This window comes from Coturnix japonica, chromosome 9, assembly GCF_054131305.1.
Source record: "Coturnix japonica strain WE chromosome 9, WE-NBRP24, whole genome shotgun sequence".
Classification (NCBI taxonomy): domain Eukaryota; kingdom Metazoa; phylum Chordata; class Aves; order Galliformes; family Phasianidae; genus Coturnix; species Coturnix japonica.
The window spans coordinates 4,679,625-4,699,000 of NC_140671.1; the positions used below are offsets into that span (position 1 = coordinate 4,679,625).

The 19,376-nt window shown below is 42.0% G+C and overlaps 1 protein-coding gene and 1 long non-coding RNA gene across 5 annotated transcripts in view; one reads left to right on the forward strand and one right to left on the reverse strand.

Moving 5' to 3' along the window:
• Nucleotides 1–9,767, reverse strand: part of ATP2A2 (ATPase sarcoplasmic/endoplasmic reticulum Ca2+ transporting 2) — a 39,842-nt gene extending 30,075 nt beyond the window's left edge. For 3 of the 4 annotated variants that reach the window (XR_001558467.3, XM_015877724.3, XM_015877723.3), the window contains exons 1-4: nucleotides 9,067–9,712; nucleotides 8,037–8,054; nucleotides 7,860–7,942; nucleotides 462–566 (exon numbers count right to left, since the gene is read on the reverse strand). Coding sequence is in view for 3 of the 4 variants with exons in the window: in XM_015877724.3 (XP_015733210.2) it covers nucleotides 462–566; nucleotides 7,860–7,942; nucleotides 8,037–8,054; nucleotides 9,067–9,184 (324 nt within the window). In the remaining variant the exon portion in view is untranslated. Of the gene's footprint in view, nucleotides 1–461; nucleotides 567–7,859; nucleotides 7,943–8,036; nucleotides 8,055–9,066; nucleotides 9,713–9,750 lie in introns of those variants that run through there. The other variant, XM_085555738.1, reaches the window with a different exon arrangement.
• On the forward strand, nucleotides 9,758–18,293 carry LOC107321140 (uncharacterized). Its single transcript, XR_014949103.1, has 7 exons — nucleotides 9,758–10,012; nucleotides 11,192–11,263; nucleotides 11,650–11,851; nucleotides 12,687–12,810; nucleotides 13,203–13,364; nucleotides 17,087–17,181; nucleotides 17,707–18,293. It is a non-coding gene; the product is annotated as an uncharacterized LOC107321140 (long non-coding RNA).
• Nucleotides 18,294–19,376: the final 1,083 nt, after the last annotated feature.

The following is a 19,376-nucleotide window of genomic DNA, read 5'->3' on the forward strand; positions in this document are numbered from 1 at the left end:
TTGCAGCAATTAAACAGGTTGAATTAATACCTTGTCAATTGTACCAGCAAGTGCACTAAAGCATAGCATTTGTTCTCAACAGGAAACAGACAAACAAGAGTTCTGATTTTTTTTTTGTTAACCAACCCAACTGATTGCTTCTCAGCTCTGCAATGTTTGATTTACTTCCTGAATTCAGGATTTCATGCTGGACTGTTTAATTCCTGTGTTCATCAGCATGTGGCCAAATACACTGATGGGCATTTGGTCTATTTGGCAAAACTTGTAAAGCTTTCATTTCACCTTTAATCAACTCTTTCTGTCCTGAATTTATACGGTACATTGACTCTTAAAAAACCAAAGCTAGCAACATACATTGCTTGCATTGTATGAAGCATCTGACAGTACAATGTGCAGTTCTTCATCTTAAACCAAAAAAAGCCAAGACACTTGTGATTGGTTTTGTAAAAACATCTGCATACCTGCCACACTCCCACAATTGCATTGGCTACTAATATAAGTAAGATTACAAAAGGCTCTACAAATGCTGTGATTGTTTCTTCACCTTCTTCAAACCAGGCCAGCACCTATGAGAGAGAAACACCAATTTAAGTGATTTACACCAACACATTGCAAACCTAACACCAAGACAGCCTGAGGTTCAACCCCCCAGACTTGAGCAGTTTTGAAGCATCCTCAGATCTTCCACGCTCCTGAACAAGCCAGCAATACACAGTGGAAAAGGAGAAACAATCTTCAATCAACTAGCACAAAGTTCATCCCCAAGCCTGCTCTCCTTTCAAAGGGAAAACTGTTGGGGAACCATATTGCTACTCTCGCTTCAAAAACGAAAGCAGAAGTTGTGACAACAGCTACAGCAGTGAAAAGTTGTTTTTTTTTTTTCCCCCACAACTGTCTAAAACAAAATGTAGATTGATAAACTTGACTTCTAAGTTACAGCACTAGAGCTGCGCATGATGAAGGCTTATGGGTAGCTGGAACCTGAATTTTAACTAAACCATCTGTTATCCAATTAGACAAATAAATGAAAGTAGACTTATAAATTTGCAGTGAGATATGAAAAAAACCATCTATAAATTAAAATCTAAGCAATGTCTTACTGAAGCACTTAAGTGAACTGTATAATTCCATCTGAACTTGAATTCTAAGCCAAGTATCTAATATAAATTATAACACATTTTTCCTTTAAGTAAATCAACTGGATGACTTGCATAAAAGGCTCCAAGATTTTTAGTTCATTTGCTTTCTGTTCATGCTTTGTTTTAGGCTTCTGCCATTCACTTCACTTCTGGAGAACGGATGAGCATCAGGGCCCTACAGAACTCTGCAGCTACTGAAGAACAGTTGAGCTAACGTGACCAGAGAGGAAGAGCTTTTTCGTCAGCATGTTGAGCAACAGGAAGCCTGGAAAGTGACAGTAAATAGGAACAACGTGTTGAGATAATTAGGGCTGGTAGTCAGGCAACAGTGCTCTGAATCACTAGAAGACTGCAGTGAGCAAACCATTACTAAAGCAAGCACCACATATCCACTAACACACTGCTCAGAGCTATTGCTCAATTGTGAAGCACTCCAGGATGTTAAAAGGAAGAAGGAACAGCAGCATGAAAGCCTCAAGCAGAAAACAGACTGTCAAACAAATCCAATGCAACAACAAATTTTATTACAAAAAGATAAACTTGTAAGACCCAGGTTATGATTAATAAGAATGAAACACCCCAACTGGCTGTGCAATATGTTGAGTAATCCATCTAGAGAACAAGTTAAGAGCTCTTATGCTCTCCATACTCATCATCAACCCCAAATGGCTTCTGCCACTTGACTTGCTGGACAACACAGACAACATGACAGTTTTCAATCATCACATCACCCCTTACACCAACCACGGACAGATTTTACTCTGCCACCACTGCACCACACAAAGGGCTAACAGTACACCTCACTTTTCCCAACACATTCAAACTCACACTACCATCAGAAAAAAGCTGCTTCATGCATTTCTTTCCTTCCTTTCTTTACTGGGAATCTCAATATTGAGTTACCCTGTTAATGCATAGCACTGAATCAGAACCTGTTGCAGGTGGAAAACCACATGGGTTGTAAAACAACACTGAGAAAGCCCGCAACTTCAAGAGGTAAGGAAAGCTGCTACAAGGAGAAGGTAATACAAATGTGTCAAGGAGAACCAGAATTCACTACTCAAAGGATCTCTCCTTCAATTAAACCATTACTTCAGAAAGAGCAGATAGATTAGAAACCCTAATAGGACAAATCTATTAAACTGTTTTAGATCTTCCGTTACTTGTTGGGTGAAATTATCAATTTATTACTAGATTAAAACAAAATAACCCGTTAATCCTGGCAGCGAGACACTCATTTCCCTGCATAAGTTTCCATGCAGTTATTAACAAGGGCTCTAGTTCTAGAAGCTAAATATAGCCACATACGTAACAGAACACATTAATGTGAATTCTCGGTTCTACTACTGCAAATTACTGCTTCATTAACACCCCACTTAGGACGTTTGTGACAGGCAACACATACTGCTGTAACAGATGAGATTTATTATTTGATAGTAGCCTGAAGTTAACAAGACAAACCAGCAAGTCCAAAAGGTTGAGCAAATGGTTTTTAATGAGGCAATTTCAGTAACAGCAGATCTTAAGCTAAAGCCTACAACTCATGTCCAAGGTATTGAGCTCATGTTACAAACCTTCCAATAGCACACTGAGACCCTGAACAGGCTTTCCCTGAATGTTCTTGGCGTTATTAAGAATGGCCTCCATCATATTTTAGCCACATCCACTTAAATCTCATAGACAGAAAAGCTTAGATTACCACTCCAACATGTTGTTCAAGCTGTAGGGTCAGTAACAAAAGTTACCAATTAAGAAGTTTAGGAGAGTAAGAAAAGAACAACAAAAAGTACTCAAGAGAAATGGAAGTCTGAAAGCGTAAGGGAAATTAATAGCAATACCTAACAGCCTGGTGCCAATGGGCAATTCAGGCAACTTAGAGGACAACTTGCCTTCAGCACACTGACTTTGGGCTGCTAGAGTTATGGCGTGCAGGGAGAAAGAATGAGGGGGTATCAGAGGTACAGGGCAGCAGTCAGCCAGCAATGAGGGAGAACGCTGATGAACACAACTAGGAAAGACATCCCTACAGCCTCTGGCATTTCTACAAATGAAGTCACAATGGCAAGTTGCCCCAGGTGTCTATTTATCACTAAGTAGACAACTGAATCAGAAGAATGGAAGTTTCTGTTGCCCAGCAGGCTGTAGCCGCCAACAGGAGGGAACAGGTTCATTGCCATCAAAACCAAAAGGTTTTTGGGGAACTTAGAAGAAAGCAAAGGGAGTAAGAACTCATCCTGACCAAAAGAAAAGCCTCACACTAATTAAAGCTGGTCATGCAGAACTATGGTCAACTTTTAAGTGAGCTTTCTTCTCACAGGACACTTTGAATTAACATGCAGTACATTTTGGACAGAGTACTAACTGCTGCTCACAAAGCCCTCCTTTAATGATTTTTTCTTTTCAATACAAATTAGCCTACAATTAAGCAGATGCAAACTATTTTAGTAGTCTTGATACCTGCCCCAGTTACTTTTCAGGAACCTTGAACACCAGGAAATACCAAAGAGAACTCCTCCAGTTCACTAACAGAGTTTTCTATTCGCTACCCAAGGAGAATATATACATAATCTTGACCATAAATATTAAACAAGCATTGTATTGAGTTAGCAGATCCTAAGTACCCAACAGATAGAAATGTTACTCTGTGTTTCTTAAATAAAAACACATTCCTGTGGTCAGCGAAACAAAACCAAAGAAAGAAAACATACACAGCACCTCCTGTTCAATCTATACCAACTAAAATGGAACCACCATTGCTATGTCACCCCACCAGCTGGGATTTCAAGTCCTACTGAGTAATCAGAGTTTAGCTACAAGCACGCCAATGGAACCTATGCTATCTTGTGCCATATGCAGCTCCTGATTTTAACTCTGGGGTGACCCCAGGGCAAAGCCTGCCATGTTTTACCAGCACACCTTACTGCCTCCACCAGCAGTTTGCTCACCTTTTAACACAGATGAGGCTGTACTCATTGCAATTTATAGGCTGGAAGTTTTAACTTTCTTCTAAATACAGGTTTCTGGTAGAGTTTCCAGCCTATACTTCATTTGGTAGAAGAGAGTTCAATCAAGACGTGATGCAAAGATAGGACTGTACAGTTAAGCACACATTGCTCTTCAAAGCATTATTCTTAATTAAGAAATAACATTTAGCAACTTGTAAGTCATTCACAGAGCAAGGCAAGCTGACGTTTTTAATGTAAATACAGCAAATTTCAGAGAATGTTACTGAAACAGAAGGACTAAAAAAGCCAGAACTCACAGAAAAATTAAACGTCCTCTTACTTGTACCTACAATTCAGGCTACAAAGGCCTCTGAACTGCTGAGATCTGCTCTGCAGGTGACCTCTGCACAGGTTTCTCTGCTGTCTGACAAAATATTGAAACAATGTCCAAGTCTGCATTCAGCTCCATTTACTCAGCGTCAGAAATCACACTGTTTCCATTCAAAAGCCATACCTTCAGGCCAGTAAAAATATTGGAGAAATAACAGTGAGAACTTAAGCAGTTACTAACTTGGCACATCCGTAACAGCAGCTCCAACCTGGAATGCAGCACACAATATCTACAGCCAAGGCAACAGGCAGCATATGACCCCTACAATCAGCTAGGGTGACACAGATTCAGCTGTTAGCCTGATTTATTTTTACTGACACATACCTGACAGGCCTTGTGGGAGCAGAGGACACAAAAGGCACTCTGAGCACAGAACGCTGCGCTATGCAATAGGCAAAGTCTACACCAAAATGATCCTGATATGCAAAACTGCTGTTTCTGTGCCATCAATTGTAACATTAAGCTTTAAAGCCACAATAAGAAAAGCATCCACAACACAAAACAGTAACTGATGTATCTTGACGTCCCATCTGTCACACCCGAACCATAAAGTTTTACATTGACAGTGTACAGCTGGTGCAGAACTGCTCCTCGCACTGTCCTAGCAGCACCTGTGCCTTCTTGAAAGCATGCATTACAAATGTGATGCCACTAGCACAGCAAAGTACATTCCCCATTTCATCTGCAGTAAGCATAACTGTTCAAATTCAAATTAGAGCAAGTTTCCAGTGACACACTTAGGAAAGCTTAAAAATATGGTCTTGTTCCTGATTCTAACACTCTGCTCTCTCACCAGTAATTCAAAGGCTTAGTGAGAGTTTGGAGCCTTGGGGGTCATTTACTCTTAAGCCAATACTTGGTAAGCCATTTTTCCCTATTCATTGCCATTTAAAGTAAACTACTCATTCAACCATCTTGACTGAAATCTTCCTCTCGATACACACCAGGTCTAAAAGTCTTCATCTGGAAGTTATTTCAAATAGGTGCCATTATCCACACTTGTTTCTGTTGTCACGATACACAAAGGCCTACTTTCTAATCAAATACTATAGTCTAAGATCTATCAAACAGTAATTTACAGTAAAAAGCAGTCATGGAACTGAAGTGTGAATCAGCACTTCACCAGGTTCCAGAATATGATTCTGAGGGGTCCAACACTGCCCCCAAGGAAGTCACAGTCTTGACTTATTAAATAAAGAGCAGCTCTCAGTAGTATTACTCAACATCCCAAAACAACACAAGTTTAGCTGACTCCATTTTAAGTCTAATTATCCACTTCACGATCTCTAAGGTACAGGGAGTTCTGCATGCTCTGCAACAGAACAAACAGCAAAATTGAATTCTTAAGGCTTGTAAAAGACAACACAATGCACACATGGAAGTTCACTTTTAGCATTAAGGTGTTCCATCATAGGAATGGCTTAGCATAATTTCCAGTTCCAGCTTTACATACAGCTCCAATATTCAATGCAGTATTTTGAAGTTCTCTGTCCACAAGCCTAACACAGCTACACGCTGCTCCAACATCTTCAGGAACACAAATTACCCAATGTTAATTGCACCCAATTTTACAGCAACAGCTTCTTACTGCTACCACGAAAGCCTCTAATATGCTTTCACCAAGTGTCAGAAGAATACAACTGACGATCCCCCTCGCAACAGGAAAAAGGAGAAACAAAGGGGAAGTGCTTTACAAGTGTCAAAAGCAAAATATATCAGGATTTTTCCTTTATAACTCACTGAAAAGAAAATCCTTGCCATTTCTAAAATAGTGTTCAAATGCAGAGCCAGAACTCTTAAATGGGAGACACAGAAAAGGCAAAGCAGCAGTCCAAGGTCATACACCATCCCAGCTGCACAGAAGCAGACAACCTAGATCTATTCCACAGTCCTTTTGGAGCACAGTCTCCCCTTCATTAAGCAAACTAAGCATGCTGAAAAAATCAAACTGAACCCAGTTATTATAAGTCTACAGTGTGTGCACTCAACACTCACATTCAGGAATGAAATCTTCTAAGTTTGGTGATTTCGTTGCTTACTTGGTTACAATAAAAACAGGTAATCCACAATAGAATGAAAGGTTAACCATACTCTGTGCTGTCATTTATCTCATCCTCCTTTCTAGTCCTCCAGGAGGAGAAAATGAGAAAAGAGGTGGAAGGAGAGTTTTAAAATGACCTGTTCATTCACATCTCTATAGGCAGCTTGATTTCCTCCCCAGGAAACAGAAGAGTGAATAAAGCACATCAGTCCCCATGGTCAAGCTCAACACCATCAAGCATCTCTCGGCTGGTAACAGCACACACACACCAAAACCCACAGCACTTTGGAAGAGGTGTCTGCATGGTGATAGCTAAACCTGCCTTGGTCAACGAGCAGCAGTCACACCAGGACAACCTTTCCCCCACATCCCCACAGAACAGTTTCTCCTCTGCCCATCGTAATTACTTTGCCCTTAGCTAAAGAGTCACCACAATTTCCACAACCCCTGAGAGCTGCTGCTTTCTTTTTTTTTTTTTATAAAGCAGTTAATTACAACTCCAGGGCAAAGTCTACTATAAACTTTTACTTCTAAACAACTTAATATTCTGCGCACTTGTGCTTCTGTCATCCAGCTCCTTAAGACACGAAGCTTTCATCTTCCCACTGTACTTAAAGAGTTGGTTCAGTTTTCCAGTTTTCCAGCAAATCACACCCTCCATGTGTTGCGTAAGAGGACCAGCCAAACGTGTTCATAAAAAAACCCCTCACTTACACTCTACTTGTTCTTTCAAAACCGTACGCCAAGCAAGAGGTCCATTTTATGACCATCCAAAGGTCAGTTACCAAATTTGGTCAACAATGGTGCCATCACAGCCGTCATCATTCTTGTCACTGTCAAAAGCAACAACTGTCACCTTGCTATTATCAGGAAGGGAAGGCAACTGGAATAGTCGCCATGTAATTCTATTTCCAGTCTGCACCGCATCCAAAAATGTCTTCCAATGATTATACATTGAGCTTGATAACGATTAACTCAAAGGCAAGAAGAGCGACCAGTTAAACGCTTACTCAAGGTTAGCTTTCAAAGCCAACAAAAGCATTGGGAAATCCCACTTCAAACATGCAAGCTGGGTTGAATGAGAAGTGCCTTTAAAATACCTGCCTGGTGCAGTTATGTACTTCTGACTCATATACTAACAGATATCCTGAAACTCTGTTTTCAAGCCTACAAAAGCCTCTTCACAAGGTAATTAATTGAAGACGGAACAATTTACATAGCATCTTATAGTTCTACCTCTTGGAAGAAAGAGAAGAGCAGTGTGTGTAGTTCCTATATTGAATGTAGGTTGCTCCAGAGCCTGCGATACACAAATCAATGAAATAAGAGCTATTCATACTTACAAAAGATATGCAAGCTGCCAGCAACAGAATTCTAACTAGTAAGTCTTCAAACTGTTCAATCACAAGCTCGAGTAAGGTTTTTCCTGCAAAATGTACAGAAGACATTTAGTAATGTATGAAAAAAGAAAAGACGAATTACTGACAAGAGTTTGTAGAAGATTTTATTGAAATACTTACCTTCCTCAGCTGGTAACTCTGTCAGTCATGGATTTTTTCCAGGCAGCATGTGAGGAAAAAAAAGAAATCATTGAAGAAATCATTAGAGCATTCTAAGACATCCAGCAGATACTGCTCTCACACTGTAGGCTCGGCTGGGCTGGAAAGCCATACTGAAATAGCTATTAAAGGGGCTGTGTTCATCAGTGCATTGAACGGGCCTGCTAGTCGCGTGCTTTACGGCACACACAGGTTAGCTGGGATCTGCTGAGGGTTATGATTCAGCCAAGTCATCACTCCAGCCAGCTGTGTGACTTCTGCTGTTGCTGCATACAAAGGGTCAAAGGCTCAGAACGCTTTCCAAACGCTGACAAAGATTCTTTTTCCCCACCACCGCTCACAAAAATAATTAAAAGAAAAAAAAGAAAAGGAAGCCTGGTTCCAAATATTTCAAGTTCTTTTCTCCACTAATAATAAGGGTTTCCTTATTTCTGCTCGCCCTTTATTTCCCCATAACTATTGGCGTGGAAGGGACGTTCAAGCTGAACAAAAAGAAGTGTAACCTCACGGCTTTTCATTTTTACACAACGCCCTAAGGGCTCACAAGGGGCTAAAGGAGGCCGAGCAACGAGGGTTTTAAACGAAGAACAAAAAAAAACCCAACCGAAATACCTCATCAGCGTAATGCTGTGCCACGACTTGAAAGAATGTTTAAAAAAAGAAAAAAAAGGGGCCAAAAAGGCATCGGAAAGCAGGGAAAATTGGAGGATAAGGGCAAGAAGAGCAAAGAGCAGCGGGTGCTCCATGTGAGCACGGCAGGTTCCCCGCTCCGGGCTCTGTAAGAAACCCACGAGGTGGAGTTGCAGTCAGCCATCTTCTCTGCTCGCTCCGATTCCGGGTCCTGCAAGAGATGCCGGCTCTGCTCGCACAGACACGTCAGGCCTCGCAGCGCGGCCCCGGGAGGGATGGGAGGGAGGGCAGGAGAACGGCGTGAACGAGGGGGAGGAAAAGGGGAAAGAACCGAGAGCGGCATCGCGGCCGCCTGACCTACCGTTGGAGCCCCATTTCTCCTTCAGCTTCTTCACTTGCTCCAGGCTGAGCCCGGTGCTTTCGTTGACCCCGAAATACGCCAAAACTTCCTCCACAGTCTTTGTGTGCGCGTTCTCCATGGTCGGGGCAGGGAGCGGCAAATGGAGCCTCGCTGCTTCTTCTTCCTCCTCCTCCTCAGCGGCGGGGTGCCCCCTCCTCAGCCCCTCGCTCTGTCCCCCAACGCCACCGTGCTATCACCATAGACCCCCCCCAAAGCACAGAGCCCGCTTCACTCCTTCAGGAGGGGGAAAAATAATTAAAAAAAAAAAAAAAAAAGGAAAAACCGACGGAAGGAAAAAAAAAGCCCCCGCCCCCCTCCCACCCCACACGGCCTGTGAGGAAGCCGGGCCGCCTCCGAACCGGGAACTCACGCACCCCGGGCTCGGGCTGAGCAGAGCGGGGAGCCGAGCAGCCCGGGCCGCTGCTTCCTCAGGGGTCGCCCCGCGGAGGGTGATAACGGCACGGCTCGGCCCGTCCGCCTCTCGATTGAAAAAGGAAAAGGCGCTGCCGGGGATGGCTCGCGAGCCGCCCCTCCCGCCCTCGACCCGCACCGCTCGTCACGGCTCCACACAACCCGCCCAGCACAGCCGCCCGCTCCCGCTCGCTCCGGTCGCGCACCGGCGGCGGCTGCTCTAATGTAACTTACGGCAGCTGGGCCGACGGGGGCCCCACTCGCCGCCGCGGCATGTGGACGCCGCTGATTGGCCGGACGAGAGGAGGGGGCGGGGCAAAGCGGGGCCACGCCCCTTGGCGCCGAGGCGCGGCGCTGCGCGGTGTGCGGCCATCGGCTGAGGGAGCGGGAGGAGGCGGCGATGGTGATGGAGGTGGTGATGATGGTGATGATGGTGATGATGCGGCCGAGCGTGGCGGGCCGGGCGCTTCCGCTCCGCCGGGGGTGAGGCCTGCAGGTGGGGTGGCCGCTTTCCCGCCCCCCATGGCCCGGTGTGAACCGCTGTGGCCGCCCTCTGTCCCGGCCTCAACCCGCGAGGAATGGCCGAGAGAAGCGGGGCTGGAATGGCTGAGGGAGCGAGTTCGGTGACAGGAATGTGAGACTGGAGTGTGGGGCTGCCCGGCTCTGTCGTGACAGGATAAACGGCCAGTGAGGGCCGGGCTGCCGCCCCCACAGCCGAGACAAATCGATGAGCGAGGGGCTGTACCAGCTTCTGTGGGGTCGGGAGCCTCGCTCAGCCATGGATATGCCCGGGGTGAGGGAAGGAAGCGTGGCTGCTGCCTCCCTGCCGGCCCCAAAGGGGTCGGTTCCCCATAGGTCCTATAGGGCTGTGTGGGGCCTGTGCTGGCAGGGCTGTGTCTTTGACACGACTTCCCCAATCCCCTGCCAGCATCACAGCCACACGCACACTCAGCCCCGGCTCGCACGGAGATAACGCGAGGAGGTAAGAACTGCACAGTGTGATTTCGGCAGTGTGCGTGGTGTGAGATAGCAGCTTCCCTCAGTGCTGTATCTCTGTAAGTGGCAGAGACACGAAAACAGACACAGAATGCTGCAAACAGACTGATTTAGCCATCCTGCCCCTTCATTCACAGCAACTTCAATGAATGCAGAACGAGCTGTTAGATCAGCACCGTCTGACATCAGTGACACCGGCAATACACACAGCAAACCATACAGAGCACGATATAAATGCCCTTAAAAGCGCTTGGTTTCAACCAGTTCTTATGCATGTGCAAATACAAGAGGTGATCTGTTCATGTGTGCTGGCTTACATAAATGCAGATCCTACATACAAGCTGCATATCCATCGCTGCTTAAAACCACCCACAGTATCACACTGTGAGAAACTGATCTGGAAGGAAAATATCTTTATCTTACCTCTGTATTGGCACAAGGAGTGAGGAGAGGGGACAGTGATATAAAGTGATGGCTTCCAAGGCGCTGTGTTGCCCTGCATCCTTCCTAGCAAGGATGTGTAATTAGCCAGTGTCCAGATAAGGATTTCTTGCCAGCGTGCCTGCACCTCACAGGACAGTTCTGACCAAAGATTGATGAGTTGGATCTGATGCCCCAGTTTAGGTACAAGAATTGGTTACTCCATGCTCATATTACATTTATCCTTTTTTATCAGCAGGATTAATCTGTGTTGCCAAATGTTGCTTGAATACAGTTACATCACTTCTTGGACCACTGCATCACACTGCACGTATGTAGATATGCTCTAACTGTACCAACAACAAAATGGTCATGGTTCATAGTTGGTTCCTTCTGTTATGTACTCTGTATGTCATTATTGGTTTCCTTTTTGAGCTTGTTTCCAAAAAGGCTCATAGAAAAGTATTTAGGCATAGCAGAACCATGGCCTGTGCAATTAGAAGTTGGCAGTGTATAAAAAAAAGTAGTCCAACTGGTTAACAGGCAGAAATGTGGCTAGGAAAGTAGAGTTTGCATTCTACCTAATGTCGGTGAACTTTTGGTGTTCTCTAGGATTCACTATTCCTGCTACAGACTGACAACTCCGCTTTTCTTGTTTCTCTCTCATCCATTGAGAACGGAGGATTTAATTCTTCCCATTCTTTTGCATCTTTTCAGCATAGACTCAAATAATTTGGAACAAAGAATTAAAAGGACAGTCCTGTCACTGAATGCTCAGTGAACTCTGGGACAAGAATGGCTGAACTGAGAATTGCTCCACAGCTGTTTCTCCTCCAGAGAAGAATTTCCTTTACAATCACTGTCCTGCACAAAACTGATGCATTGGAATCAATACCTGATCATGCTGGCATCATTTCATGTAAGAGGAACTTGGGTTTGTGAATTGAAAAGTGTGATTTCCCATCATTATCCAGGGATTCATAAAGTTTCCCAAGCAATTTGTCTTGTCTCTTAAAAAAGATGGTTATCCTGACCCAAATCAAAATGAAGGCAACTCAGCTCTGCCTAAGCTGTGCAAGCCCGTGAAAGCTTCCATATTGGTATTCCAGCAGGTGCACACAGCTTCACATTCTCCATCTCTAAGGAGAAAGGAAACTGATTTATTTTGCTGCTATGAAGTAAAGTTGCGGTTTGTTTGTAGAGCGTTACCTTGGAAAGAAGCACAACAAAATGGACTAGCTTTAGCCTTGATGAAATTCCATTCACATAATGGCAGTATACCATTCATGCATTTGGCCTGCTATCTTTATTTCACTGTAATATATTAGAAGGAGAAGCCAACACATCAGGCAGCAGCATTAAAACTGTTTCTGTAATGCTTACTAATTGAAGTAAATGGGAATTTGGCCTGAGAGAAGACTGCAGGATGCCTTCCTTCAAACTGCAGTAACATTAACTCATCCACACTGCTGCAAAGCAGACTTGCTGTAGAGCTACTGGTTGTCACATGGATTGTTTCTCACTGTACACAAAACGTGTCAGTTTGTAGCTCAGGTTTCAAAGACAAATATTTTTTACTGGAGTTAAATGTAGCATGGAAGGGCACCCCACAGAATGGCGCTCGATTGTGGCAATACACTGAGTGCTGACCATGAGCAGCAGCACCCCTCCTATTTCAGGCCTGGATCTCCTTCAGTGAGCACAGACAAGGTTATACTGCTTAACTGTGCCAAATTATGTGATGATTTTTGCAGACTGGCAAAGTGCCTGATGAGACTCCAGTTGGGACCACCAAACTCACTGCGCTCATTACCTCAGCTGGTTTCAAACACACATCGTTACGAGTGAAAAACGAGGGCATTCATCCTTCCTCCTACGGTACTATTTAATTCCTCTTAAATTGGGGCTATTAAAATGTTTCAGCCATTTTATGTTACTAAAACATATTAAAATGCTGCAAAAATGCTGCATCAAAGTGGAGAGGTTTGAAAACTGCAGCTCTGTGATAGGATAATGCAGTTTAAATATAGTAACTGTTTGGGTTTGGTTTTTTTTCCCAGTCAGCTTGCTCTTTGATTTCATGGCATTATGTCTAGGGATTTTTTCCCCTCTCTCTCTTTAAGAAGCTTACAGCTTAAACAGCAACATGCAAAAAATACAGGGATGAAACAGTAACAGAAACCCAGTAGAAAAATCAGTGATTAAATATGAGTTTGAATGTTGGTAATTAAGATAATCTGAATTCGTTCTTTATCGATTTTTCTTCTTAGGAAATATATGTTCCAGAACCAGCAGCAGGTAGAATTTGTCTACCACAGAGGCTGAGAGACCGTGCATACAAAGGATAGTGTTGCTGCTGGGAGATTTCTAGAACTGGATCACTGTTCCTGCACAGAACAGCTGCTCGCTGCCTTGGTAGAGCAGAAGAGACGGTGAGCCAGATTCTGGCCTCAGTGACAATAAGAGATGGTAGTTTGGCTTGGCAGATTTCTTCTCTTATTTCTTTGTCCTATTGATAGTTACTCAGTTTATCACTGAAGACTCCGTTAGAGTATTTGCCACAATCATCTCCATTTCCCTGTTTGGAAAAATCTTTCTCTCTATCCCAATACTGACGTCAGAAGGGGATCTAAAAGTATGGGAGAGAGCAACATTTTTATCAGAACCAAAATCCATCCGACATATCTGAAAAAATAATATTATCCTTATCTGATGGCCAAGTCATTTCTCTTAAAGGGAAACCAGCTTCACTGCTATCTTAAAAATGCACAACAACTTTAGATACAAAGCACTGGTTGGTGCCCACGAGATTTGAATTATGTTCTCATCCTGACCTGAATTTTCCATCTAATTAAGGTCTAATTCTAATTAATTTGGCAGCTAGCTGCCATTTTTTTTTTTTTCCTTTGTAAATATCCCTTGTGAGCTTCTAGATCTCGGTTTTACTATCTGTAGAAGTGGCTAGGGATACTACCAAGCTTGTAAGGATATGCAGGGTCAGCCACAGTACTGATGGAATGGCAGAGCTTGTTGTTAGGAAGGTGTTACAAAACTGACCTATACTTTATGTCTGTAACAAGTTGACTGTTGTGGTCATGCTGCATTTTACCTGTAGGCAATAAAAGTTGCATTATTTTGCCATAGAGTTCAGGCCACACTTGCAGAGGTTGCTTTGGTTTTGAAGCCTGCAGTCAGCAGTCTCTGGCATTCAGGAGAACACTGCCTCATGCTGGACACACAAATGCACCAGACAGCCCCATTCCTCAAAGTATTAAGACAGTTACTTTGGATTTGTAATTCTTGAATACATTAGAAACGCTACCATGGCATTCAGAGCTTACCTTTCACTCTGTTGAACATGTATTTATGGAGACAGAACCAGTCTTGTACACTGAAAGGAAAAGAGAATGGAAATCACTCATCCACAGTTTTTTTTTGTCTGGTCCTGCCTGTGATAGGAAGCATGAAGGAAAGAAGGATGTCTGAAAAGTACGCAGTTAACACTTCTCATATGTTCCTATCAGTATGTTCATAACGATGCTTATGTTATCCTGTGAGCAGCAACAACAACCAGAATGTTGCTCACTGATGCCAGTGTTTTGTCTTTTCACTTTCTATTTACTCCAGCTTTGTCTAGTAAAAGCCTAATATTAAAGTGATCTGAATTACTTGTTTTTAAAACTTCCTTTTTTTGCATTTCTTGACCATATGATAAACTATAGTCAAGGTGGTGGTATAAACAATATATATTGTTGTTGTTGTTCTTTGTAGTACTGTACCATGAGGAGTTCCCCCATGAAATGCATAGCTATCATTTCATATATTTACTGAATCAGTTATTCCTTTGGCTTTTCAAAACAGAAAGGGTGACATCCTTATGCTCTCCATGTAGGTGAGTAGCAATGTGAGGCTGGAAAGCTTTACATAGTCATGGAGATGACCTGATTTTTAGCCATTGTTTCAGACAAATGGCACATGACTTATTTAGACTTGTGACATTTTCTGATATGACACAAGCTGAAGCACCTTTCTGTGTTTGGTGCTGAAGATTTAATCCAAACTCATTAAAATAACAAAGTAACACACTTTAGTTTTCATTCGATACTCTTAAGGAAGCTTTTTTATTAGTTACACAATATCTTTATGTTGACCTTTTTTGTCTCCTGTAACACAAGGCAAAATCAGAGATTGAAACCAAATCATCTGTTTGGATTACCAGTTAAATCTGCATCACCCAAAACAGTGTTGGGCTTTGTTTTTAAAAATGCACTGTTTCTTTGGTAGGAGTAATGGATGCAATTGCATTGCATATGTCACCTCCCCCTACCTTTGTCTTTACATCAGCGACCTGAGGTGGGAAGAAAAAAGAAGCTGTAGAACTGCCTTCATTTTCTGTTACTGTGACTAACCAAATCTGAATGCATTTTGCTTTAGTGGAATTACTGCTGTGTTGATCTTTCGTGTCTCTTATTTCTGCTATTCAATACAATCTATATAGGTATTTCACAAAAATGGCATGTTGTGGAAAGGGCAATTCATTAATCTCTCAGAACTGAAGGTTTCCAACATATCAGATCTGTTTTTCTGTTTATTATGCATAGATCTCTTTGGTGTTTGTCAATGGTGTTACATGCAAATTCAGATCATCCTGACCTACAATACTTGTTTTACTTAAAGGCTCCAGATTTCTAAAAGATTGTTTGAATCTTGTGTGGTTTTTGTGTTGGTTTTTTTTTTTTCACCCAGCTCAGTTAAAAAAGAAAACCTCTCCTGAGTCATATTTTAAAAATACTGTTAAGCTTTAAAGCTGCTTCTGCTCCTATGTCACAAAGCATCATTGAAAAGATATTCATTTCTGCCTCCTACAATTGCTCAGACAGAGAGCTTCACAGATTCTTTTCCACTCATGTTGCAACTATGCTGGCAGCATCCTTGTTCCTAGAAGTGTTACAACGATCTTCCAGATATGAACAGGTTGGGCTTATTATTATTTTTTAGAACCATGCTATCAAGCTTATAATTTAATATCAATAACATTATCAAACATTATTTTTTAATCATCAATAATCATGCTGATACTCTGATTACTACTATCTTATTCATTGCTTTCATTTGAACATTGTAATCAAGGATCTCAGGCGTTTCAAAGACCATCATGAAAATTGCATTACACAATATCCCTGAGAGAACAGTAAATATTATCATCCCCGTTTCACAGAAGCAGGAGCTGAGGTTCAAAGTCACAAAATCTATGGCAGAACTAGAAATAGAAATAAGTCTCCTGGCTCTCAGTCCTGTTCTTTCTCCAGTCACCTAAATAGTCTCTAGTATAGCTTTGTAAGACATTTAACACTTCATTTCCAAAAATGTCATCCTCTTCGTTAGGGAAAGCTAAAATTATATATGTTTAGAAGAGATAAAGGAGAATACCTCATTTTCGGCTGAGACTGCTGAAATGATTCTAGCTGTTTTATGGACAATGCCATCCAAGTTTTGTGAGTTAATCCTGACCCTAAGTACACCTAAAATAGATATCTGCCTCCAGCTAATCAACAGGCTTACGAAGATCGCCTCAATAATTTATGTATAACCAACTAGTGGAAACTAGATCTTCTGTGATTTCCCTAGATACATATTCTGCATGTATCATGTATATCCTTGCCTATTTCTGATATTCATTTGAAATTCAGTTGGGACATTTCAGAACACTAGAACTCCAGCTGCACAGCTCTAAGAAAAAGCCATGTGGAGACATAATACAGTACCTTTGAAGCAGGCAAAATGATATTTTAAATCCAAGAGCACCGTAGATGAAAAGTCCAATTTTTTTGTTAACACGCATATAACCCACAGTTATATTTCTACCTCTGTCACTGGCCTACTTGGATGAGCATTTTGTTTCTGAGTGCCCTATTTCTACAGTAAAAATAATGACATTTAACTGCTGCATCCATAGATAATATGGTGATATGCAAACAGATAGACGTGAGGTATGGGAGGATGATTAAATGAAATTAAAAAATAAATCATCTAATTTCCTTGTTTACAGCATAGGAAATGTGAGAAACATACGGTATGTTGTTCAATGGAGTAGTAAAATGAAGCTAAGATTAAAACTTGCTTCGCTGTGGAAAAAACAAATTTTCTTTTCCAGACTCTGCAAACAGAAAGAAAAACCATTAGAGACATTGTCCTACCTTCTTCTGACTGCAAATTCAAGAATCACCAGATCCGCAGCTGAAGTGGGAGGTACAGTAGAAACTGGCTATTTAGAGTTCATAATTGGTAACTTTTATAAAGAATCCATAATTGGAAAATATATTGTCTGATATATTCTTGGATATCAATTGCTAAAAGACTTGCTCGTGTCTGCTCCCCTGTGCCTGGAATGCTTTGGACTGTTAACTGTACTTGTTGAGACTAGCTGCAAAATTAGGGCCAGGCCGTAACTTCAGTCATCCACGCAGAAAGTGGAGGGGGAGGATAAGGCACTCCAGGAATAATGCAGGTGTGGCAGAACTTCTGTAGCAGTCACTGAAAGAACAGAGCAAGCTTTGCTGCTGTCCACATTGACTCACCTGTACAGGTTAGTGCAGCTTTCAGCTGGGGAGTTTATGGTAGCATAAACAAAATTAGAACAATGCTTCAGTAGCTCTTTATATCTGTGCAAAAGGAGTGCAAATCACTTGTTACAAATCACATTGTTTTACACACACCTCTACCCCCTACCACTACTACTTTTATCAATCCAATAATGTCTGTCTGTTTTCACAGTTATGTCAACATGTTCTTCATATTTCTGTATTCTCCTATTGCACTGGATCTCTGCACAGCTGAAATTCCTTCATGCCTAAGCCTTGGGGCAATATGTTGAGTTCACGTACCACTTCCTAGCATGAATTTGATTACCTTTCACATCTAAGAGTTTTTACATTTGAAACATGCCAGAAAAGACCAAGAAGGAGGACAAATAAGAATTGCTCTGAGAATGGTAAAAGATGTGAATAGTTTCTGGCTTGTATTTATGGAGGATCTGTTTAGGACATCTGTAGGAAGGGATCAGCAGATCTGCTAACTCATATTTGCTGTACAAGAACTCATGGAAATTCTGCCCTCTCAAAACCTGTGGCTACTCATCATCCCTAAGAAAACATGGAGTCATGGTTAGCTCTGAAGAGGTCAGGAAGTTGGACTCGATGATCTTTGAAGTTCCTTCCCGACCAAACTGTTCCTTTCCATTCTGTTCCACTGTATTCTACTATATCATGTTGTCTACATGAACCTTTTAAACATTAGACTGCTATAACCTTCATGTGTCTGTCCTCTCTCAGGCTGAATAAATGTCAAATGGTACATTCTGTCCCACTTGTCACAAGTGCTATTGTATGTCCACCCTGGATCCGTATCAAATTAGTATTGATGAGGGTTTCCAGTCTTTATTGAAATACAATATAATGGAGGATGAATAGAAACTACAAGTGTGAAAACAGGGCTCAAATGCTCACTTTTGGAAGCAGCTACATAATTTTTGAAGGTCATTCTCTTACTTCAGAGATATTTAAGATAGTTTTGACATTTTTATTAGTACAGGTTTATTAGGTTATTTCAGTTTATTCTTTGAGGTATAAACCAGCCATTGTGGGTTTCACAAGTTTAACTATGCACATATCTGAGATAAAACTTGTCACTGATATACTTCTCAAAACTTCAGGAAAAACTGTACAGTACATTGAAATGCCATGGTCTTTGGTCACCCCAGACCTAAAAGTAAATGATATATAAGAATCTCCCTTTTCTGAAGGTATAATGTTTTCACGTTAGCTCTGGACTTTACTGGCCTTTCACTTGCCACCATTGTCAGAATGATGAGCATTTGTTGGCTTGCAAGGCAGTATCATTTCAGAAGAAATTCCACTTGTAATGGAGAAAGCAAACATTTCTGTGAGGTATATATACAGTTACTTACATGAGAAGTGCTTGAATAAAGAAGACAAGCATTTAAAAGAAAATGGCTTTCAACAGACAGAAATTTTCAACAAACCATTCAGCTGTAACTCGACTCACACAGAAACAGCAAATAAATGAGGCCAAGATACATGTCATACTGAGTCTGCATTAGCTGGAAGGTTTGGAAATAATTAAGAGCAAAACTGTTAATGCTCCATTTAAATAGCTGCTGCCTATCTGTCCAGTATGAAAGCTCAATCTGTTGTGTTCAATCAGCTTTCAGCTGCTACTTGCCAGCAGCTTAATTCCCCAGTCTTGTCTCTGTGCTGCGCTTGTGCATTCCGCTACCTGCTAAGTTAAACCCTGCTGTCCCGATCCAGCATGGAGATTTCTAGTTCTATGGAAACTATCCACAGTGGTTCAGACCTGTAAACTGTGCTGAGTATCCATACAAACTGACTGATTTCAGCCCCATATGGGTGAAAAGAGAAGTCGGC